The sequence below is a fragment of the Stegodyphus dumicola genome, chromosome 7, assembly GCF_044657685.1.
Source record: "Stegodyphus dumicola isolate Sdum_Otavi_A_Nest chromosome 7, ASM4465768v1".
In the NCBI taxonomy this organism is placed as follows: Eukaryota; Metazoa; Arthropoda; class Arachnida; order Araneae; family Eresidae; genus Stegodyphus; species Stegodyphus dumicola.
In genome coordinates, this window is record NC_140774.1 from 4,050,122 (window position 1) to 4,070,081 (window position 19,960).

The window sequence follows — 19,960 nt, forward strand, 5'->3', positions numbered from 1 at the left end:
GAAAAGATGGGGGTGCCATGCAACATAAGGTTATAGAAAACCAAACATGAGATCAAAAACCAGGAGAGGCTTGACAAGAGTGTGGGAATCTGACTGATATTATCAAAAACATACACAAGATAACATACAAGTATACAAACATTTTGTTTATAAGAATAAATCAATACAATAAAATGAAAAGTTAAAGATAAATGTGAAAATACAAACAAATAATATAACTATATACACATATGTACAAAAGTGAATTAAGTAGGAAAATTTGAGCGACATGAATACAAATCAGTTTTTCTTAAAACGATGCCTACTAGCGGCTGAGCAGACACTGTTCATTGGTTCGGTCCGAGGTTCAAATCCTGCAAATAGGTTGGCTGCATGGGCATTTTTCCTATGTGTAACGTGTATACAAGCCACTTTCCCTTAGGAAGTCCTCTACAAAGGCATCGCCCCCTTTAGGCAGATAACACTCAAGGCTTTGCCAAAAATCTCATAAACCAAACCCTTAAAAATTACCCCTCCACTTACACAGATAGTCCTCATGTGCTTTGCTCTTAAATTTAAAGCAACATATGTTTTATATATATGTATTACATTCTGAATAAAGAACAAAACGTAATAATTTTATTGAATGCTAAATAAAGATTTTATAATTTCAAGACCTATTAAAAGTCCACTTTATTATACTTTTATAGTATAACATATAAATTTATGAAGTGCCTTCCAGGTCATATACTACAGAAATTAACAAATGTCTTTTTCTTTTCAGCTCAAAATATTGGATATTTTTTATCTATTGGATGAACTTGCTGTTTAGGATCAAAATCTTCTTCTCTTACAACTATAAAATAAAACAAAGAGGAAAACATTTCCAAAAAGGATAGATACATAATCTTTACACAAGTATACTATACATAAAACATGTAAGACATATTATAAAATATCATTTTATTCCATATATAGAAACATATTTCAATTTAAACACATGCACTTTCAGATATAATATTTATATATACACTCTAACCAAATAATATAATATATATATATATATCATCTAATATATAAAGGCAAGAAGCAAGATCATAAACCCATACACATACTGGCAAATGTGCAACACTACAGGCAAGTTTTCCTAAAAATGTACCCTTTGAAAAGTAGACTTCCGATCAAAATTTTTTGCTTCAAGATGGAAAAAGATTTTACATTTATGTTGCCTAGTCAGAAGGAAAAGAAGAAAAAAAAGGATCACGGAATTTAAGTACAGTACAACTCCAATTATCCGAATCGTTTTCATAATTTCACAATTTTTCAGAATCAACTGAAGAAGAGAAGGAAAAAGATGCTCAAGAAACAGAAAGGGAAGAGACAGGAGAAGATGAGGATGATGTGTCACTTGAATTAAGAACCATTCTTTTGAAAATTCCTGGATAGTCAGAAGTTAGTGCTGAGGAGACAGCAGAATGGATGGTGTGTGATTCGTCAGACCCTGGGTTTCAAATTCTAAATGATGATGAAGTATAAGAGAAGAAAGTGTCGAGGAAGAAGATGACCTTAATATCGAAGTTGAAACAGAGATGGGACCATCAGCTAATGAAGCATTTGTCAGCTTTGAAACTGTGTTGAAAGGGATGGAACACCATTCCAAATGTGACCACATGCAACTTCTCATGGTCTCAAGAGGATGTGTGACTTGGCTGCCCGAAAATGGATGAAAACAGTCAAATAGCTTACTTTGATTGAGATGTTCAGCTAGCAATGACTTCCATCACTTGTAAGTACTGTACGGTACACTATACAACATGTATGTAAAAGTCCTGCCTTTTCATTTTAATTAATTAAAAGGTCTTCTTCTTTTAAAATAGTTTTTTTCTCCCATTTTCAACATACATTACATGCAGTAGTTAATTAAAGCTTATGTAGACCCTTTCTTTGGAAAAAAATCCAGTTATCTGAATTTTTGATTATTCGAATGGGGTCCAGTCCCAATTGATTCAGATAATTGGAGTTCTACTGTATATAGAACTTCTGGAAGCAAAGATACCTAGAAAAATTCAGACACTCAGAGGCTATGGTAATTTATTTTCAGGTCTAACGGTAAAAGGAAGGATTTCAACATCTTAACTCAAACCTTTAAATATGTGTAATATATCAGTATTTATATACATAAAATAACATGGATGTTGAAAACATGTAGAATATGCAATCATGGCTAGTAAAACAATGTTTTTATTTTCTGAGAAAATATTGCTTTTACTATAGACACACATTTTTTATGTATCACTGCCAAACTGACACTAAGGATGCCTGTTCTTCATTGAATTTTTGTAATCTGAAGGAAAAAAATGCAACAGAAGACAGTAAAAATATTGGCAGAACATAAGTAAGAAAGTGAGATGGGGAGCGAATGTAGTGTGTTCAAGACAGTGGTGTGGTTGAGAATGATTTAACTTCAATTAAACAATTAATTAATTTTAAGGTTCTGGTTTTGAAATTTGAAACCGTAATTCTGGCTGATGCATTAAGTAAGTACATGTGTTAAAAGGTTAGAAAGGTTTATTATAAGCAGTTACTAATTTTCAGGCCAAAAAGGGAAAATAACCAAATTTAAATGGAGAGTCAAGGGAATATTGGAAATTAAAGTTTGAATTTTGATTTATGTATTTTTATCCCCCCTCCCAACCTTCTAAGGGAAAAAGACTTAATAACATAAAAGCCCTTCCCCTTTTTTATTTTAGAAAGAAAGGTGTTAGAATAGCAAAAACTCAAGAGAAATATAATATAGGAAATAAATATAAGTCATGAAATTCTGATCTAATCAATAATTTTTAAATAATATGTAGAATCACAATTTTGTGCATTATTATTATTTTGAAAATAACTACAACTTTCACAGTTCCATTGAAATTTCAGTCTAATATAAAAAAGTTCTTGTTTTTGCACAGTACAAATTATCTGTATAACTCTCCTGGAACAACCTTTCAAACTTATGTCACAGAATACCACAAATAAAAAACTTTTACATACCCATTATTAATCTTGATATATTATAACAAATAAAAAAATTACAGCATTATAATTTTCACATTTATACTTTATTTTTTAACATTATAATATTATAATATCTATTTAAATTATGGTTACAAATTACTATAAAATTATCATCTAATTTTATCTTACTTTGAATTTTTTATTTTGTATAACTCCACAGTTCCACAATTTTCTAAAAGTAAACATTTTCATATTAAAAAGAAAAAAAATCTACATTAACTGTGAGGTACATTATTTTCCCGGTTGTTAATGGGATGCTTGCGCCTGGAAAACCTGGGAAAGGTCAAGCAGTCACTATTTTTAGGACAGAAAAGGGAAATCATCAAATTTAAATGAAGAACCAGGGGACTAGATCAAATTAAAGTTAGAATTTTTATTTACCTATTTTTTATATCTGTATAGATGTATATTGTTGCTATGAGTTCATGGAGATCTCTTTAATAACTATGTCAGATAAACAGAAAAAAAATAACTCTTTATTGAAATATCTTTTCTACCATTTAGTTTTATTGCCTTGAACAGCTCATTTTATACTATGTATCTTTTATTTTTGGAAAAGCAAATTCTTCTGTATACCATGATCAGATTGTAATTTCTTTTTAATCTTAAATTTTATATAATTTTCTTTTCTTTTTTTAATATTTAACTCTTAAAATTTTAATACAGACTTTTTCAATGTGCCAGACAGAAATCTGAAATTTTCAAACTGCAATTTTTTATTTTATTTGTTTGTTTAGCTACTGAAAGAATTATTTACTGAGAATATATACAGCCATTAAGATTTTTATAAATAATTTAAATAAGATAATTTTAAGAACTATTCAAAATTATCTAACATAGCTCTCTTCTGTCTTGTTACTTACCTATTTTTTTTTAAAAAAATTCTTATGCTACGATTCTTGAGAATATAAATATTAATTTATTATAAATTTTAACACCTATGTTGAGTCACTCAGCATCATATGTTTATATGTTTTGAATAGCTAGATAATTCTTATGTGCTTTATCACAATTAAAGCAGAGAAATCTTTCAATTTTAAGCAATATATTATACATTCCATCGAATTAAACTGATGAACTTTCTTTGATGAAAACACACTCTAATCTTACCTACGTATCTTCTTTTCCATTGCCTTTTACGCCTATCATATTTGTTATATCTTCTAACATGTAGAATCAGAAAAGCAGTACCTTTAATAAAATAACAAGTTTTATTAGAATATAAATGTATATACTTCAGATATGTATTTATAATTGGGCAGACAGTAATATGATAATCACTAAAGTTATTTTAACAGCACTTTGAGTAAAATACATTTCAAGGCCTTCAAAACACCATGTTTTGAACACTTCCACTTCATTGATGATTTTCTCATCCTTCACTGCTTGCTTCTGTTACCATATGAATTCAGTATTTACATATAAGTGTAACCACTGTGGACTAATTTAGCAATTTCTTTTACTTAAGAAATAGAATAATGATTTATAATTGCGTCAATTATTTATTTCACACATACACATTTTATCTTTTAATTAAGTATTCATCCTGAAAAATCATGAATAAATTATTGTTTCCTTTGTTTCAATGGAAATTCCATGGTCAGTGCTTACAGATTGGATTCAAAGCAATTTTCAATAAATTTTGTGGCAAAATTCTGCATTTTTGCAGAAATTTTACCACATTTTTTTTTCCAATTACACTCAAATCCTAAAAATGCCTATTTTAAAATTGATTTTAAGATTAAAAATATCATAATTTTCTTAAGAAAATCTTTGTAATACCAAAAAAAAAAAAAAAAAAAAAAAAAAAAAAAAGTATATGAAAATTTACTAAACATTATTTACTAAAACTTAGAAGAATTACATATGGTTGCGAGCTGGCACATTCTGAAAATTTGGCAACTTATTCTAAGGTGGTTGTATTAATACATTAGTACCATGAATTCTGCTAGGTAAGATGGAAAAATTGGAGTCTTTTGTTCTGTTATTTTACAAAACTCGACCAAAACAAAATTTTATATGTTTCAAAGAATGCTTTTAAGTTAAAAAAAAAAAAAAAAAAAAAGAGGCTGCAACTAGAACAATTTTGGTGATTATCATAGTTTTGTCTGCTCGAAAACAGGAAAGCATCCAGTTTACATGAATGCCTTAAATTAATTTGTATTTCATTACATACTTTAAACATATAAGGGCTCTCAAAAGTGTTTCAGTGAAATACTGCTTTATTCATCAATAAAAATTAATATTTGAGAATAAGAATTTTTTAATAATATCTATGAACTTTGCTTAGCAAAACACCACTAATTATTTTAGGAACATAGTAAAAACTTTTTTAGGTAAATCAATAAACAAAACGTAACAGAAAATTACCTCCCAAAAGTCTTCATACACTTTAAAGAAATCTGATCATATTAGTAAATATTATAGTATTTTGTAGTGTATCCTGCATTTATGACAGCTTTCAAACTTCTAAGCCATACCATTCACCAGAGTAAAAATCCTTTCCTTATTTCAATATAATGGATATTGAACCTTGTAGGAAGAACAAAGCTAAATTTTCAGTATGAACAAAATACTTTTATTTGAATTTTAAAACAGAACCAAAAAAATAAATGCTGAAGCTCTTAACTATCAAAATTTTAAACTCTTAACTACTACAGTTAAAACTCTTACAACTGTTATTGTATTAAAATCTTAAACTCTCTAAACAAAATATATAAAAATCTTCCGAATCTTCTTCTTGTTGCCACACCGTAAAATGCAATTTCTTGTCCTATTATTTATATTTCACGTTCTCTTTAAGTCACGATCTTTACAACCAGTTTCTTTCTTTCTCCTTCTTATTCTTTTTTGGCAATATCTGCATCAATATTCTTCCATCATTACTGTGTTTAGTTCAGTTTTAATTTTTAAGTTGTATCTTCATTTTCTAACCTCCAATTCTGTCCAAATGTGTCCTATTGGGTTTAAATCTGATGACTGAAGTGGTGTTTTCAGAACTTGTGGACAATTATTAGACATAGATGTTGAGAGCCTTAGAATCTGATAAAAAATAAAATTGTTTCCAACACCCAAATTTTGGTTGGATGATTTTAAATTATCTTTTAAACTATTTAAATAAAGAGCATGGTTCATTATAGCATTAATGAATACTAAATTACCTAATCCTGATGACAACGTGCACTCCCACAGAAGGACACCTCTTTTCTTCTCCATACAATTCATCCATTGCAACCAAAAATGTTAAATTTCCTCTCATCTGCAAATAAGATATGATTCGAATACACTTTGGGCTTATTTACTATTGATTTTGCGAAGGAAAGCCTTTCTATTTTTTGCACTTACAAAAATTTTCTTCGAACAGAGCGCCCATGCAATTAAGCTGACCTGAGTATTCGTCAAACAGTTTCAGCTGAAACTGAGGTAGAAATTTTTTCAGTAAATTTTGTAGAAATCTTTACAGCAGTCAAACGTGGAGTTTTCACAAATTTTCTAACCATAAATCTCTGATCACGTTGAGTTAACTTTGCCGGATGTACTTTCTTTTTTATATGATTTTCTTTCTTAAAACACTTTGTCACATACTGCATAATAGAAGGGAATAAATTTACTAATTAATGATATCTCGGATAAATTTTCCACCCTTACAATGAAAAAGAATCAATTTTTAAATCGTTGTTTCTTAGCCATTTTTTAAATATTAAGTAATATATAATGAAGCAAAGAGAAAAGCTAAACAAGCTTTTAAACTTCGGCAAAATGCAAAAATAAAAAATTTGTCAGAAATTTTACAAAAATATTTTGGAGTACGATCACTTTTGTGCCGCGTTTTATCTGTGCCTCCTTACTTTTTCAATTTTTTGAAAAGAAAATAAATCACTAGTAATCACTAGTATTTTATTTTATTCAAAATCACATGGAGATGATATGAAAAATAATTGGGCTATATATTCAAATTTAATTCTGGACTTTTTCTAAAAATTCTTAATGTGTACAAACAGTTTTGGGAACCACCAACCAGTTCAACGAGTAAGCTAAGTTTATTAAAAAACCACAAATAACCCAAACCCATCTAATAATAAAAATATAGAATAGTTGTTGACAATTTGCATCGCATAATTTTCATGGAGAAGAAAATGAGTTAAAGGAACATTGGCTGAATGGTTAAAAGCCTTTTGATAGTCAAAGCTTTAAAAAGTGCAACAAAGTATAGAAAAATATATGATTTACCAGTGAAGGCTTCTTAAATTTCCAAATACCTGTAATTGCCCTTAGCTTACCAACTTTCAAATTCCAATATGTGGGATTTTAATCACTCCTCCCCATTTCTTCAGCAGGGAGCATAAATGTTGATAGCATGTTCTGATTTTCTCTTTAATGCATGCATTCTAATAACCATCTTGGGACAGTTACCAGGCCTTTTCCCTTCTGTTTAGAAATTTGCATTTTACGATCTGTTCACCACTGAGATTAATTTTATTCTAAACCTATGTATATATTTTGTTCTATTAAAATAATTTATTTTTTATGACCTGCTGTTTAATATCCACCTAAAACCAGGGCTGTGGAGACGGTAGAGAAAATGACTGACTCCGACTTCCCATATATATATATGTAATAATAAAAGCACAAGGGAAAGCCAGAGCAGTGTTGATGCATGCTTAGATCCATATTGAAGAAGAATTTTGATTGCATAGTATCTAAAGAACTAGGCAATCGCAGCAGTTTTAATTCCATTTTTATTTGCAATTGATATTTGTGGCCACAATCACTTGGCACTCCAGTCATGCCTTTCCACAGAAGATTTTCATTTTTGATATTGTTAAGATAGAAAGCAAGCCAGCGAAATTACATCTTAGGAGAGTAGAGAGCAAAGCTGAAGTGCGTAGTTACGCAAAATGGAAGCACACGAAATGTTTTGGTTTGCAATTTGGTGATTGGTCAAGAGGCATCTGCATTAAGGGTTTTGTAAGATCACATGATTAATTTGAATGACGCAGTTTAGACTTAAGCGCTATTTTTAGAACGGATAGATGAAGTTTCCAAATGAAATAAAAAATATAAGAGGTTATAATGAATTAAATTTAGAAGTTTGCTTTCATATTTTTCATCTTACACATTCCCCCCTTTCAAAAGAAAAAGGCAAAGCGATAGAGAAGCCTTTTTGAGAGAAAAAGCATTAGAGTAGCAAAAATATGAGAAATATTATTTTGAAACATACAAAGTATAATATTAGATTTCGAACAATAAAATTATAATACATAAAATTTTGATAATAATTTTTAAAGTCCTATGAAGATTTGAGTCCAATCTGTAGAAAGTTCTTTTTCTGGAACATTCACATCATAATTTCGATACTTCAGGGAAGGATTTCCAAAAATTTTTGCACACAAGATCACAATTATTACAACCGTGTCTGACACAATACATATTCTGTGCGTTAAAATTCCAATGGAAACGTCATAGCAGTGTCTGCATTAACCAACCAGCTCTTCAAACTTCTATGTGTAACGGAAATTCATAATCGAGTATCTGCAAGTTCAATAAAATGTGCCTGCTTACCTACAAGTCCAAAAGTGCTAACATCAGTGAAAACGAAGTGTACAGCCATCTCTTAAATGTTTAGGGTACAAAAAAAGTGTTTTAAATCATCAGTGTGCCTGTTCTTCACAGAATTCAAAACAAGTGTATTTAAAGTGAAAATCCATGCTTCAAAATTTAATCCAGCATATACGGTTATTTAATAAGGGTAATGTCGTAATTGAACAGTGATATGAAAATGCGAAAAAAAAAATTTGCATCATAGAATTGCCAAGAGTGCTTAAAAATGAAATCTAGAGCCAGCTTTCCAAAATGAATCCTGCGTTTGTTTATACAGTACAAAGTCTTTAATCCGGACGTCCATAATCTGGAATGATCTATAATCCAGATCTCAAAGCTACAAATTTTCTGTGCAACCTTTACGCATGCACATTTAATGTATAACGGGCGGTTAAGCTAGGCTAAAATTAGCTAATTATCTATTTCAGTTAATGTTGCAGATTGTGTTGTTCCTTAATCTTCTAATTGGATCCGACTTATTATTTTTTGCAGACTGTTAGAGCAAATTTATAAAAAGTAAGCTTGAACTTTCGATTATGTCAAAAAGAGTTTCTGATTCTGGAGCTGCCAAAGGATCTACTAAGCGAAAGCATGTTTCGATGTACCGCTTCCGATAGTGAAGAAAATGACAGAGAGGCTATTGAAAACGAAAAAATTTTGATTGACAAGTTAGTCGATATTCTCGACACAGCAATTACAGGATTTGAACAGTGGAACTGAACAAGAAATTATGTCTGTTTATAGAATTAAAGAGAAAGTATTAGCACAAAAAACGAAGAAACTTAAACAACTTACATTGAAAGAAATGTTTAATAAAGTAAACAAATAAATATTAAGCTTTTTTTTTTTTTTTTTTGTAAATTTTGATACTCTTTAGATCATAATTGCTCTCTATTTCATAAATTACGGTTTCATATTTTTAATTTTATAATTTCTGCATGCCATCTTACCAGATTTCAATTGATGAACTTCCGGATAAATTAACGGATTAGGGGTCCAGAAAAACCCCTAATCCGGAATCACAGAAGCCCCAACAAGTCCGGATTAAAGACTTTGTACTGTAATAAAATCACGAATGTTTTCCGAGTGCTGACGTTTTAAATCGTTCCAGTGCTTTCAAGGTCATCGAATTACGCATCTTAATATGGCTCTTATGCGAATAAATTAGGTTGTTCTTTTGCAGTTACAGGATTAAATTTACACTTGAAGCAGGTGGCAGAAAATTATTTTTGCTTCTGCTTTTGCGTAATTAAATCTTTGTTGAGAGCTGATATTTTTTCTTAATAAATTGGACATTAAAAATGTAACCCTGTGATATGAAAAAATGTAATTTAATGATATTAGAAATTTGAATTCTAATAATTTAGTAAAGTTATGAATTTTTAGATTTTTAATTATTTTTAGGGAAGGCTATTAAGATAAGTTTTTATATTTTTAAAATTTTGAATACGAATTTTATAATTATTCTAAAAGTGAAGTAGATATAAAAATTAAGTGAAATTAGTACAGATAAGAAATATGAAATTATGGTAAATGCATGTTAAAATTTATGGGTGACTGTGCATTAAGTATAGAGTATATTGAGGGAGTACTGGTTCCTAAACAGAGGCTTGTAATTACTTATGTACAGTTGTTCCCTTTACTCTCTTCATGTAAGATAATGTTGGAGGCTCTCATTTTATCAGTGTGTGTAATTTTTTTTTATAATATTATACTTTTTTTGTTATTATGGAAAGTATTAGTGCAGTTCTCAAAGGCCAGTTACCTTATGCAAGGAACGGAGGCCTTTTCAAGTAACTGCCTAGGCACCCTGAGCAACTAGTGCAGACAATACACTGGTTAGCTCAAGAGGACAGCCCTATTGGTGGATATATTTGTTTAGAAGTATTGCGAGGCCTTCCAATTTGGTAAAATCAGGAATTGTAAATGAAAGATAATAACAGTGAAACCATAATTTTTGAAACTAGTACTCCTATTATATTTATGGTAATAAAATATAATTTATCAATATGGAAATTATATCATAAATGTTTATGTGCATTGCATTTAATTATAAGTACAGTCAAAAGTCGTTAATCCAGACGTCCATAATCCAGAATGATCTAAAATCCGGACTTCAAAGCTACAAACTCTCTGCGCATGCGTAAATGCATTACGCATATGCATTTACACATGCGCATAATACTTTTACACATGCGCGTTTAATGTGTAACGGACGGTATAAGCTAAACTAAAATTATCTAATTATCTATTTCAGTTAATGTTGCTGATTGCGTTGTTCCTTAATCTTCGAATTCGATCCGGCTTATTATTTTTTGCTGATTGTTAGAGCAATTTTATAAAAGTAAGCTTGAACTTTCGATTATGTCAAATAAAATTTCCGATATATATTTACTAATATGTAAAGGATCTACAAAGCGAAAGTATGTTTTGAAGTCCATTTAACAAAGAGTGGAATTGCTGTAAAAAATGGATAAAGGCATATCCTTCATTTCTCAAACCATTCCGAAATCTGTTTATCAATTTCGTGCTACTCTGCGGGGGTGGGGGAAACGTCGTGGCATGCAATGAACTGGAAGTTGATCTGTAAGCACTATCCATATCTTCAGGGCAGATGTTTTTATTCTATTCGGCTTATAATTCTTTACTAAATGTAGTATTTCATCTCGATGTACTCCATATTTGATATGATTTAAATCAAATTCCTCGTCATTATGAATATCACGAATACACATCAAATAGTTTTCTGGTTGCAATTTTCTAATTTCGACTATGCGTAATGTATTCTTTACGCATGCGCGCGTTGAAAGAAATGTTTAATAAAGTAAACAAATAAATATTAAGCTCTTTTTTTTTTAAATTTTGATACCCTTTAGATCATAATTGCTCTTTATTTCAAAAATTACGGTTTCATATTTTTAATTTTATAATTTCTGCATGCCATCTTACCAGATTTAAATTGATGATCTATAATCCGGAATCACCAAAGTCCCGACGAGTCCGGATTAAAGACTTTTGACTGTAATGATTATGTAAAAGTTTATTTTGCATAAGAAGAAACTTCCCTAAGAATTATGATTATGCGAACTCTCAAACAAAAAGACTTTTGGACTGAAATACTGAAAAATTCAATGACTCTAAAAATTAAGAATTTATTTTAAAAAATTGATATTTATAAATTATACTTTACGGGATAAAAATTTCATGTTTTATGTTTTTTTTCATTTACTAGTGCTTTAACGCTTTTTCTTTAAAAAGGCTTCTCTGTCGCTACGCCTTTTTCTTCTTGAAGGGGGGATATATAAGAAAAAGAATATGTAAAAGATTAAATTAGCAGCGTAAATTAATTTCCCTTCTCTATTCTAAAAATAGTAACATCTATTTGCACTGCGTCATTTCGAGAAAAATCTATGTCATATGACTCTTACGTAATTCTGGTGATGTATATTGAACTAAAACTCAAGCAGCCAATAATAATTTTACAGCAATATTAACTATCCAATCATGCTTTGAGAACCAAAACTAACTCAGACTGACTTGAGATTTCATCCTGAACATTATGCACTTTCTTTCCACACTTTGGCCAGGTCACACTGCTGTATGTCTGCTGCTGCTTTCTTGCTACACATTTATAAAAAAATGTAAGCCTTTTGGAACAGGCACATTTAATGTGCCGATTTGCATGTAACCACAACATGTTGCTGAAATTAAAACTGAAGATTTAACCTGCATTCGCCTCCAATTTCCTAGTGGATCAACATCTACGTCATCCAAATTCTGCTCCTGGTCATTGCTTCTGAGTTTGAACTTATTACATATATATATGTAAACACATACACATGGGTTACATCCTATTTTATTAATATAAAAAAATAATAGATGCTACAGAAAAAAATTGATAGCATAGCAAATTATTTATATTAATTAACATTTATTATGAAAAGGAAAAACTAGCATTAGTTATTTCTAAGAAACAGTACAGCTTCGGGAAGATCTTCTTTATTGTTGGAATCTTTCTTTGTTGGAAGGCCATATATCCAGTTTGATAGACTTCAGAGATGAGAAGAGTCTTTCCACACTAAATTGAGTAGGAGGAAGAGCTGTTACTGTTAAGGCTATTTCTTTTAACTTTTCAGGATAGATTTTTATAAGTTCTAAGAGAGGTGTCTTGCAAGCACAATCATATTTCTCTTTTTCTTCAAAGGCCATGCAGAAATCTTGTTTGTATTTTTTCATTTTTATATCTAAAGGCTCTTCATTCTTTATTTTCATTCGCTTTGCCTTAGCCTTTTCAATATTATTCCAAAAATATTTCTCAAAATCTAATTCATCACTGGAAGAAGATGATAGAGACTCAATTGCAATGTCTGCAGTTTGACTGTACTGATTTAAATACTCCAATTGTACTGAGAATAATTTCATTCTTAAAAAAAGTTCATATATGGCTTTCTTTGCAGTTTTAATTTGTTCATCATCTAAGAAAATTCGGTGTTTCATATCTACATATATTGAACCCAGCAAGATCTTTTGTCTAGCAAACTAGTTTCTCTTTTCTTCATTGAAGAAATGATTCCTTCTGCAATAAGCCCTCCATTTCAGAAAGAAGAAACATCACATTTTTCATTTCTTGCCTTCTGTCAGTTCTTTAGATTGCAGTTTTTTTGTGGCTATATATGGTGTAGAAAGAAGAGTTTCCAATTCTGCAAGATCATTCCACAGTCTTTTTGTTAGTGAAACGTTAGGGTTATCTACATCTTCTAAAAAAGTTCTTAATTCTAACAACCTCTTTATCATCTAATATGTACTTCCTTATCATGTTGCTTGACCAATAATTGCTCTTTTTCCTGCTCACTTCCTAAGAATGGCATCAATTTTGGGAGTTCTTGCTGCTTACCTAAATTCACCACTGAGATTTGTAACTAAATAAATCACTTTAATCACTAATGGCAAATATCACATCCATCCTCCTCCCTTATATTTATTTATCAATATGTCAATAAAATAGAAAATAACTCTTAATGTATATAGTCCATAAATAAAAATAAATAATCATTAATTTTTTTCAATGCACCTTAATTTCATTTCAAATTCAAACTTTCCAACAAAAACTGGAGTCAACCTGTTTTTAGCGACTCCAGCTCCAACTCTTTTTACCCCAAAATCTACACGACTCCACAGCCCTGATCTAAAACCAGAAATACAATACAATGCAGTTTGAATGCCATAAGCTTGCAACAAAAATTTTACATAAACACGTAAAACATTTTGCATAATACTAAGTTAAATGAAAGACACAAATTTCTGGAATAAACTGCACAGTCAACATTGAATACAATAGCAAAACATTTTAAAAAGCTCTATAACTTCCTGTGTTATAAATCTTGGGTCTTCAGATTCATAGTGTACCTGCCATTGATTTCATTTCATAAAATTTCTTTACTGATAAATAAATACTGTCTTTCATACACACTACAACATATGGATAACTCTTGGATAATCATTAATTTACAACAGAAATAGGCTTAGCAACATAACTCTCTGCTTTTGCCCTTAACCCTTTCCGGCACGCTACCTTTAAAAGTTGGAATTTCGATAAAAAAAAAGTTAGGCAGTCTAATTAGGTCTAGAGGAGTACACGAATAAAATTTTGTAAAGATAGCACTTATTGATTTATTTAGTGTGTGTGCCTGAAGCGGACACACTTATTGAATAGAGCTTTGAAAAGAGTGCTGAAATGAGTATTGCTGGGAAGCGCGTAAAAGAGTAAGAGATTTTGCCTATGATTAAAAACACTAGATTTTGAATACCGTAGCAGATTTAGCAATACCCAGGGTGTGCCACAAGGAGGCCTCCTACTCTACACCCCCTAAAAAGCCCTTTTTTGGCTATATGATGATTACATGCGTACGAATGAGAAAATAAGTAACTTGGGTATATGATATTTACATTTCATATTTACACTCTAGTCTATTTTTTCCATGGTGGTACTTTTTAAAGAAAGTGACACCACCTATGAAAAAAGCACAACCCAATATTGCATGTTTTGCACATGTACCGGGATCCATGTCAGATTCACTATCTGAAAGCAATTCGTGTAGCACTTTCAGTGCTTCAGAAATGGTCAGCCCTGTCATCCATTTGGAAAATAATTTAATATCCGAAAAAAAATAAAGTAATATTATATCTACAATTAGAAATTATAAACCATAAAATAAAATTAAATAAACGCCTACAACCCAAAACTATTAAACATAGCGCTAGCGAAACTTTAAACGAAAGCAAAAGAGAACTGCTCTAGTTAAAATTTTTTGTGCTAATACTTTCTCTTTAATTCTGTAGACAGACATAATCTCTTCTCAAGTTACATTGTTGAAGTCCTGTAACTGCTGTTTCGAGAATTCTGACTAACTTATTATTCGAAATTTTTTTGTTTTCGGTAACTTCTCTGTCACTTTCTTCACTATCGGTAATGGTATTTTCTGGATTTAGAACTATATTACAGATTTTTCCATTCGTTTATTGATTGATGATTGAGAAGCATTGTCATCATAATGAGAAATTTCTTTTATATTAACTTCATTTATTATCGCTTCACATTTCTTTACAAAATCCGTTAATTGGAAAATTTCATCTTTGCTTTTCGATATGCAAAAACCTTTAAAATTAGGGGCTATCATTATTAAATTTAGCCATCCTTCACTATACATATTTGGCTATGCATCATGAACTTAGCAACTAACAAGTTGTTCCATTAAATTTTATGTTGCTTTTATCGCGCGCTGAGAAAATCTCGGGTAAGAGCCTGAATTGTATTAGTTTAGTTATTTATTATACTTATGTCTATTTCTTTTAAGGCTTATCAGAGTTCTGAATAAATAAATTTCCACATATACTTGAGCCTTATTGAGGGCTGGCACTAGATATCTTACCACCTGATGCAGTCTCTGTGGGTCCTAAATTCTGCAACTCGGTGTGGCCATACGAGCCCTGGCGCTGGTTCTGGGTTTATATGTGAATAACAAATCAGTTATTCTTAATTTAAATAGTCCTAAATATAATCTTTGGGTTTATGAGTATCATCAACAAAATCTATTTTTTGCATATGAGAAAGTAATTTTTGTTAAATTTTTCCTCGTCAACATTTTTTAGTGCATTTATTTTAAATCTGTAATCATCACCAAGCATAATGTCAACATAAAAGGTTGCCATAGTCCTTTATAATTCAATTACTAACATAAAAAAACTATTTAGGCATCGCTACATGAGTTATTACTCAAGTTATCATGTTTTGATAAACATGCGGTGATGAAAGAAAAGTATAATAATAATGATTCACCAGGTTGGCATTAGATCAAGATGTATCTATGTGGAATGTTTTGGTTTGAGATGTGTGCCAAGCAGATATGCAGCAATGGAGCCAAATTATTGATTGTATATATTAATGCTAAAGTGATTGTTTCTTCAATAACAGGGTCTTTTATTTAGCGTCAAAGTGAAATTAAGAATTGGAACTCTACAGATGTTTTATTATGCGTGGAGGGGGGAATCAAAAGCGCATGCATAAAGCCTACAAGAAAAACATTGTTGCTGGTTTTGAGGTCTGGATTTTAGATCATTCCGGATAATGGACATGCGGATTTCTGACTTTGTACTGTATTTTATTTAATAGGGACTCTTTTAATTGCCACTTCTTAATAAGTTGCTGATTTATTTGCTAGCTGCTTATTGATTTCCACTTTTCTATAGTTCCTTTAAGCAACTGATTTCTGATTGTTTGTGAATGTCAAATGTGTTTGGTTTTATAGTTAAATTAATTTTAGTTTTTAACTTATGAAATAAATTCTGATAAAACAGTAGAGTCCTGAAAACACGACTCCTGCCATCTTGACATTTTGTATAACTTGACAACTTTTTAGGAAGTTTTAAATGTATCTCTAGACCAAACAGAGCAAATATTACATATAGTACATATAATTATTATTTATGCATATGTCTTTCTTGTTCTGTTCAAAGATTTGAGTGTTCTTTCAGCAATTTTTGTCGTTTTCACCATGTGCCATTAATTCCTGGAACTGCTTAACAAATTTTAAGATATGTTGTAATACTTGGCAATGCTGTTTGCTTCTTTTCTTGAGAAGGAGCTTCTTTCTTCTTTCATTCTTGAGGATACAAAGAAAGTCAGGTAGCAGTCTGTCGCGTATGGGATGAAGCTGCACGACGAGGGAATGAGTGTGAGAGACAATCAACCATCACACGTTATTTGATATTGTTTTAGGATTATTGAATGAAAATGCAGCCAATGAATGTAATAATATTTTGTGATCAAATGATACAAATGAAATCAAAGAATTCATGAAATTGCAAATTCCATAAAAGAGATGCTAATTCAAAAAATAAAACACCATGAATATTGCAATTGATGAAAGTACTGATATAATGAACTTTGTTCAATGGCGTAGCCAGAGGGGGCAAGGGGGTTTATGATGTCCTGGGTGCCACTCACAGAGGGGCGCCAAATGGTCTCCAAACAAGATTTTCATCATATCACCGTGTTTTTCTTGGTGGGGAGGGACACCAAAAAGATATTTTGCCCCAGGCGCCAATTATGCTCGCTACTCTACTGACTTTGTTCAATTATTAGTTTACATGCCTTTAGAAGAAGATGAATGAATCTCTGAAGTGTATACATTTTATGAATCTCATCATGATAGAGCAACTACAAATGAAATTTTCAAAGTAATTGACAATTTTGTCTTACAATGATATTACTTGGAATAACTGCATTGCCGTATGCAGTGATGGAGCTTGGTCTTTAACAGAAACACATACTGGGTTATTTCTCAGATAAAGAAAGTCGCACCTGAAACTAAATTTACTCACATCATAATTTGCAAATCTAAATTTTCTTTTTTAAGATGCCTGCAACACCAGTCTTCAAGCCTACCATTACTACTGCATTATCCAAGTGATAAGCAATTATCAAGAGGAACTGCATATTCTTTTAAAGTTTTAATAATTGGCTGTGCTATATTAAAGCTTGCTGAATGTCCCTCTAAAGTGGAGACTACACTCAGTTTCTGAAGAGACTGGATTAAGAAACGAAACCGGATACAGTTTTGAATCATTGTAGCTTCCATCTGTAGAGAGGCAGAATGGAACTGTTTTAATGCAATTAATAACTGAAGGTCATTTTTTATACTTTTAACAATTGCACAATTGCAGCCATTTTAGTCCTTTCACTTAAGTATTTCTTAGTGATTTCGCTATCAGGCAACATTTTCCTAAATGAAGCTGCAATATGGTTCAATGCCTTCAACAGCAGGTTGTGCTGCAGTGAAAAGGCAGAGAACAGGTAACCTGCATTAATAAATTTTTGGTCGCAGAAAAATTAAATTTTTCCTTTCTTTCTTTCTTTTTTTTTTTTAATAGAACTTATGTTGTCCTTGCATTTTTGTGTACACACACATGTTTGAGAACATCAGGCCTTCCACAGTGCAAAATCAAAAAATCGCAATGACAAGCGGTACACACTGCAAATGTATCACACTTCGTTTAAGATATAATAGAAAGAAAGCCATCTGTGTACGATTTTTGAAAAGTGAACGAGCATTTTACTCTTTTCACAGACGTAACTAAAAGAAAAGATCGTAATTTCTTAAAGTTTTTCTTCAAAAGGACATGCACTCACACTGCTTAGCAACAAGAGGAATGAAATAACAACCTAGATCTTACTTTGTGCTCATTGGCTGATATATGCCAGATGGCACACAGTAACACTCTTTGCTCACTAGAGAACTAAAACATGACGTTTTTGGACACATGTGCTCTTACTTACAAGGCAGTCACAATTTCTCACTGATGAAATGACTTTAGTTTACTTTTATACGTAAGCCAGAGAAAAACCAAGTGCTTTCAGACGCCCCAAATCACTCTTTTTGGTGCAAATAACAAAGTATTAAACTAAAGCTACGTAAAAATTCAGAGAACTTTTAAGAATAAGAGAAAGTCTGGAGAAATGCGCTGTACATTGGGTTACTGGTAGAATGGTTGGAAATTGGGAGTCTTTTACCTAATTTGGGTGAGTTGGGAACTCTGCTGTTGCCATTCAAACATTTACAATAAAAGAAAGCTGCTCTCATAGAATAATTTTAAATGTATCATGTAAAAAATGTGCTTTCATATTTTGGTTCCAATGAGGCATTGAACCAGTACAAATAATGAGTAAGAAAATTTTCCTCTTTTTCAGGGCTTAATTTTCCTCTAAATTTTCAGGGCTTAATTTTCCTCTAAAATTGTTTTAAGTAATTTTAAAAAATCAATTTTAACTATAAATTATGACTCGTATACACACTAATTTTATACATAAATAAATACATGTTTACAATTAAGAAAGCAATAGTTTATTAGTAAATATACACAACAAGAATGAACTAGAACTTACTAAACAAGAAAATTCCTCCTCCAAACATAAGATGTGGTACTTCATGGAATCCACGTTTTACCAAGGATACAACTAAATAACAACAACAAATAAATAAATAAATAAATAAATGCATGTATGAAGTACGAGGTAAGAAACTCACACTTACTAAATTTAAAATACTGCAGTTTCCATTATATTTAAAAATAAATAAAAATTTTAACATTTTAATAAAAACTACTTCGCTGGCAGAATTGATACTTTCCCAGTTACTGTAAAAGACAAACTAATTTGACCTGATCTCCCAAACAACACCAAGGTTCAATAAATACCACAGACATTGGTAATTAATATCAACTGGTACCTATCATAGTCAAAACTCACCGATATACTGCCAACAATCTGCTGATGCATTTTTAGTGCTGAAGTGTAGGATGTTTCTAAATTAGTGCAACAGATGTTTAAAAGACATAAAACACACCAAAATAAACACTTTTCACCACAGTTTGTATGGTTGCAAATGTAGGGGTGTCCGCCGATAACATCGCGGAGAAAACAACGCAAGGCGAAAACGTCATGCTACAAAACATCGTGGGAGAAAACATCGCAGTTCTAAAACATCGTGGTACAAAACATCGAAGTCAAAAATAAAGCGGTTCAAAAACTTCGCAGTTTAAAAACATCGTCGTCGAAAATATCGTGGTAAAAAATAAAGTATCTACAAATCATCGCATGACAATAACATCGCAGACATACTTTTTTTTAGGTTTTAATAATTGTAAATGGATATTCCCATAATGATCTGTGAGCGCAAGATATAAAGAAGGATAATTTTTACTTTCACATTTTTTTATTAACTAATAAATTTTTGCTGAAAAAGTAAGAAGGAAGCTTAAG

General features: G+C 30.9%; 1 protein-coding gene across 2 annotated transcripts in view; it reads right to left on the bottom strand.

The window, feature by feature from the left end:
* Window positions 1-654: 654 nt before the first annotated feature.
* The window catches only part of NdufA3 (NADH:ubiquinone oxidoreductase subunit A3), a 28,096-nt gene continuing 8,790 nt past the window's right edge, over window positions 655-19,960 (bottom strand). For both annotated transcript variants that reach the window (XM_085819832.1, XM_085819831.1), the window contains exons 2-4: window positions 19,085-19,156; window positions 4,153-4,233; window positions 655-835 (exon numbers count right to left, since the gene is read on the bottom strand). In XM_085819832.1, coding sequence (XP_085675958.1) covers window positions 765-835; window positions 4,153-4,233; window positions 19,085-19,156 — 224 coding nt within the window. In that variant the 3' untranslated portion in view covers window positions 655-764. The remainder of the gene's footprint in view (window positions 836-4,152; window positions 4,234-19,084; window positions 19,157-19,960) is intronic.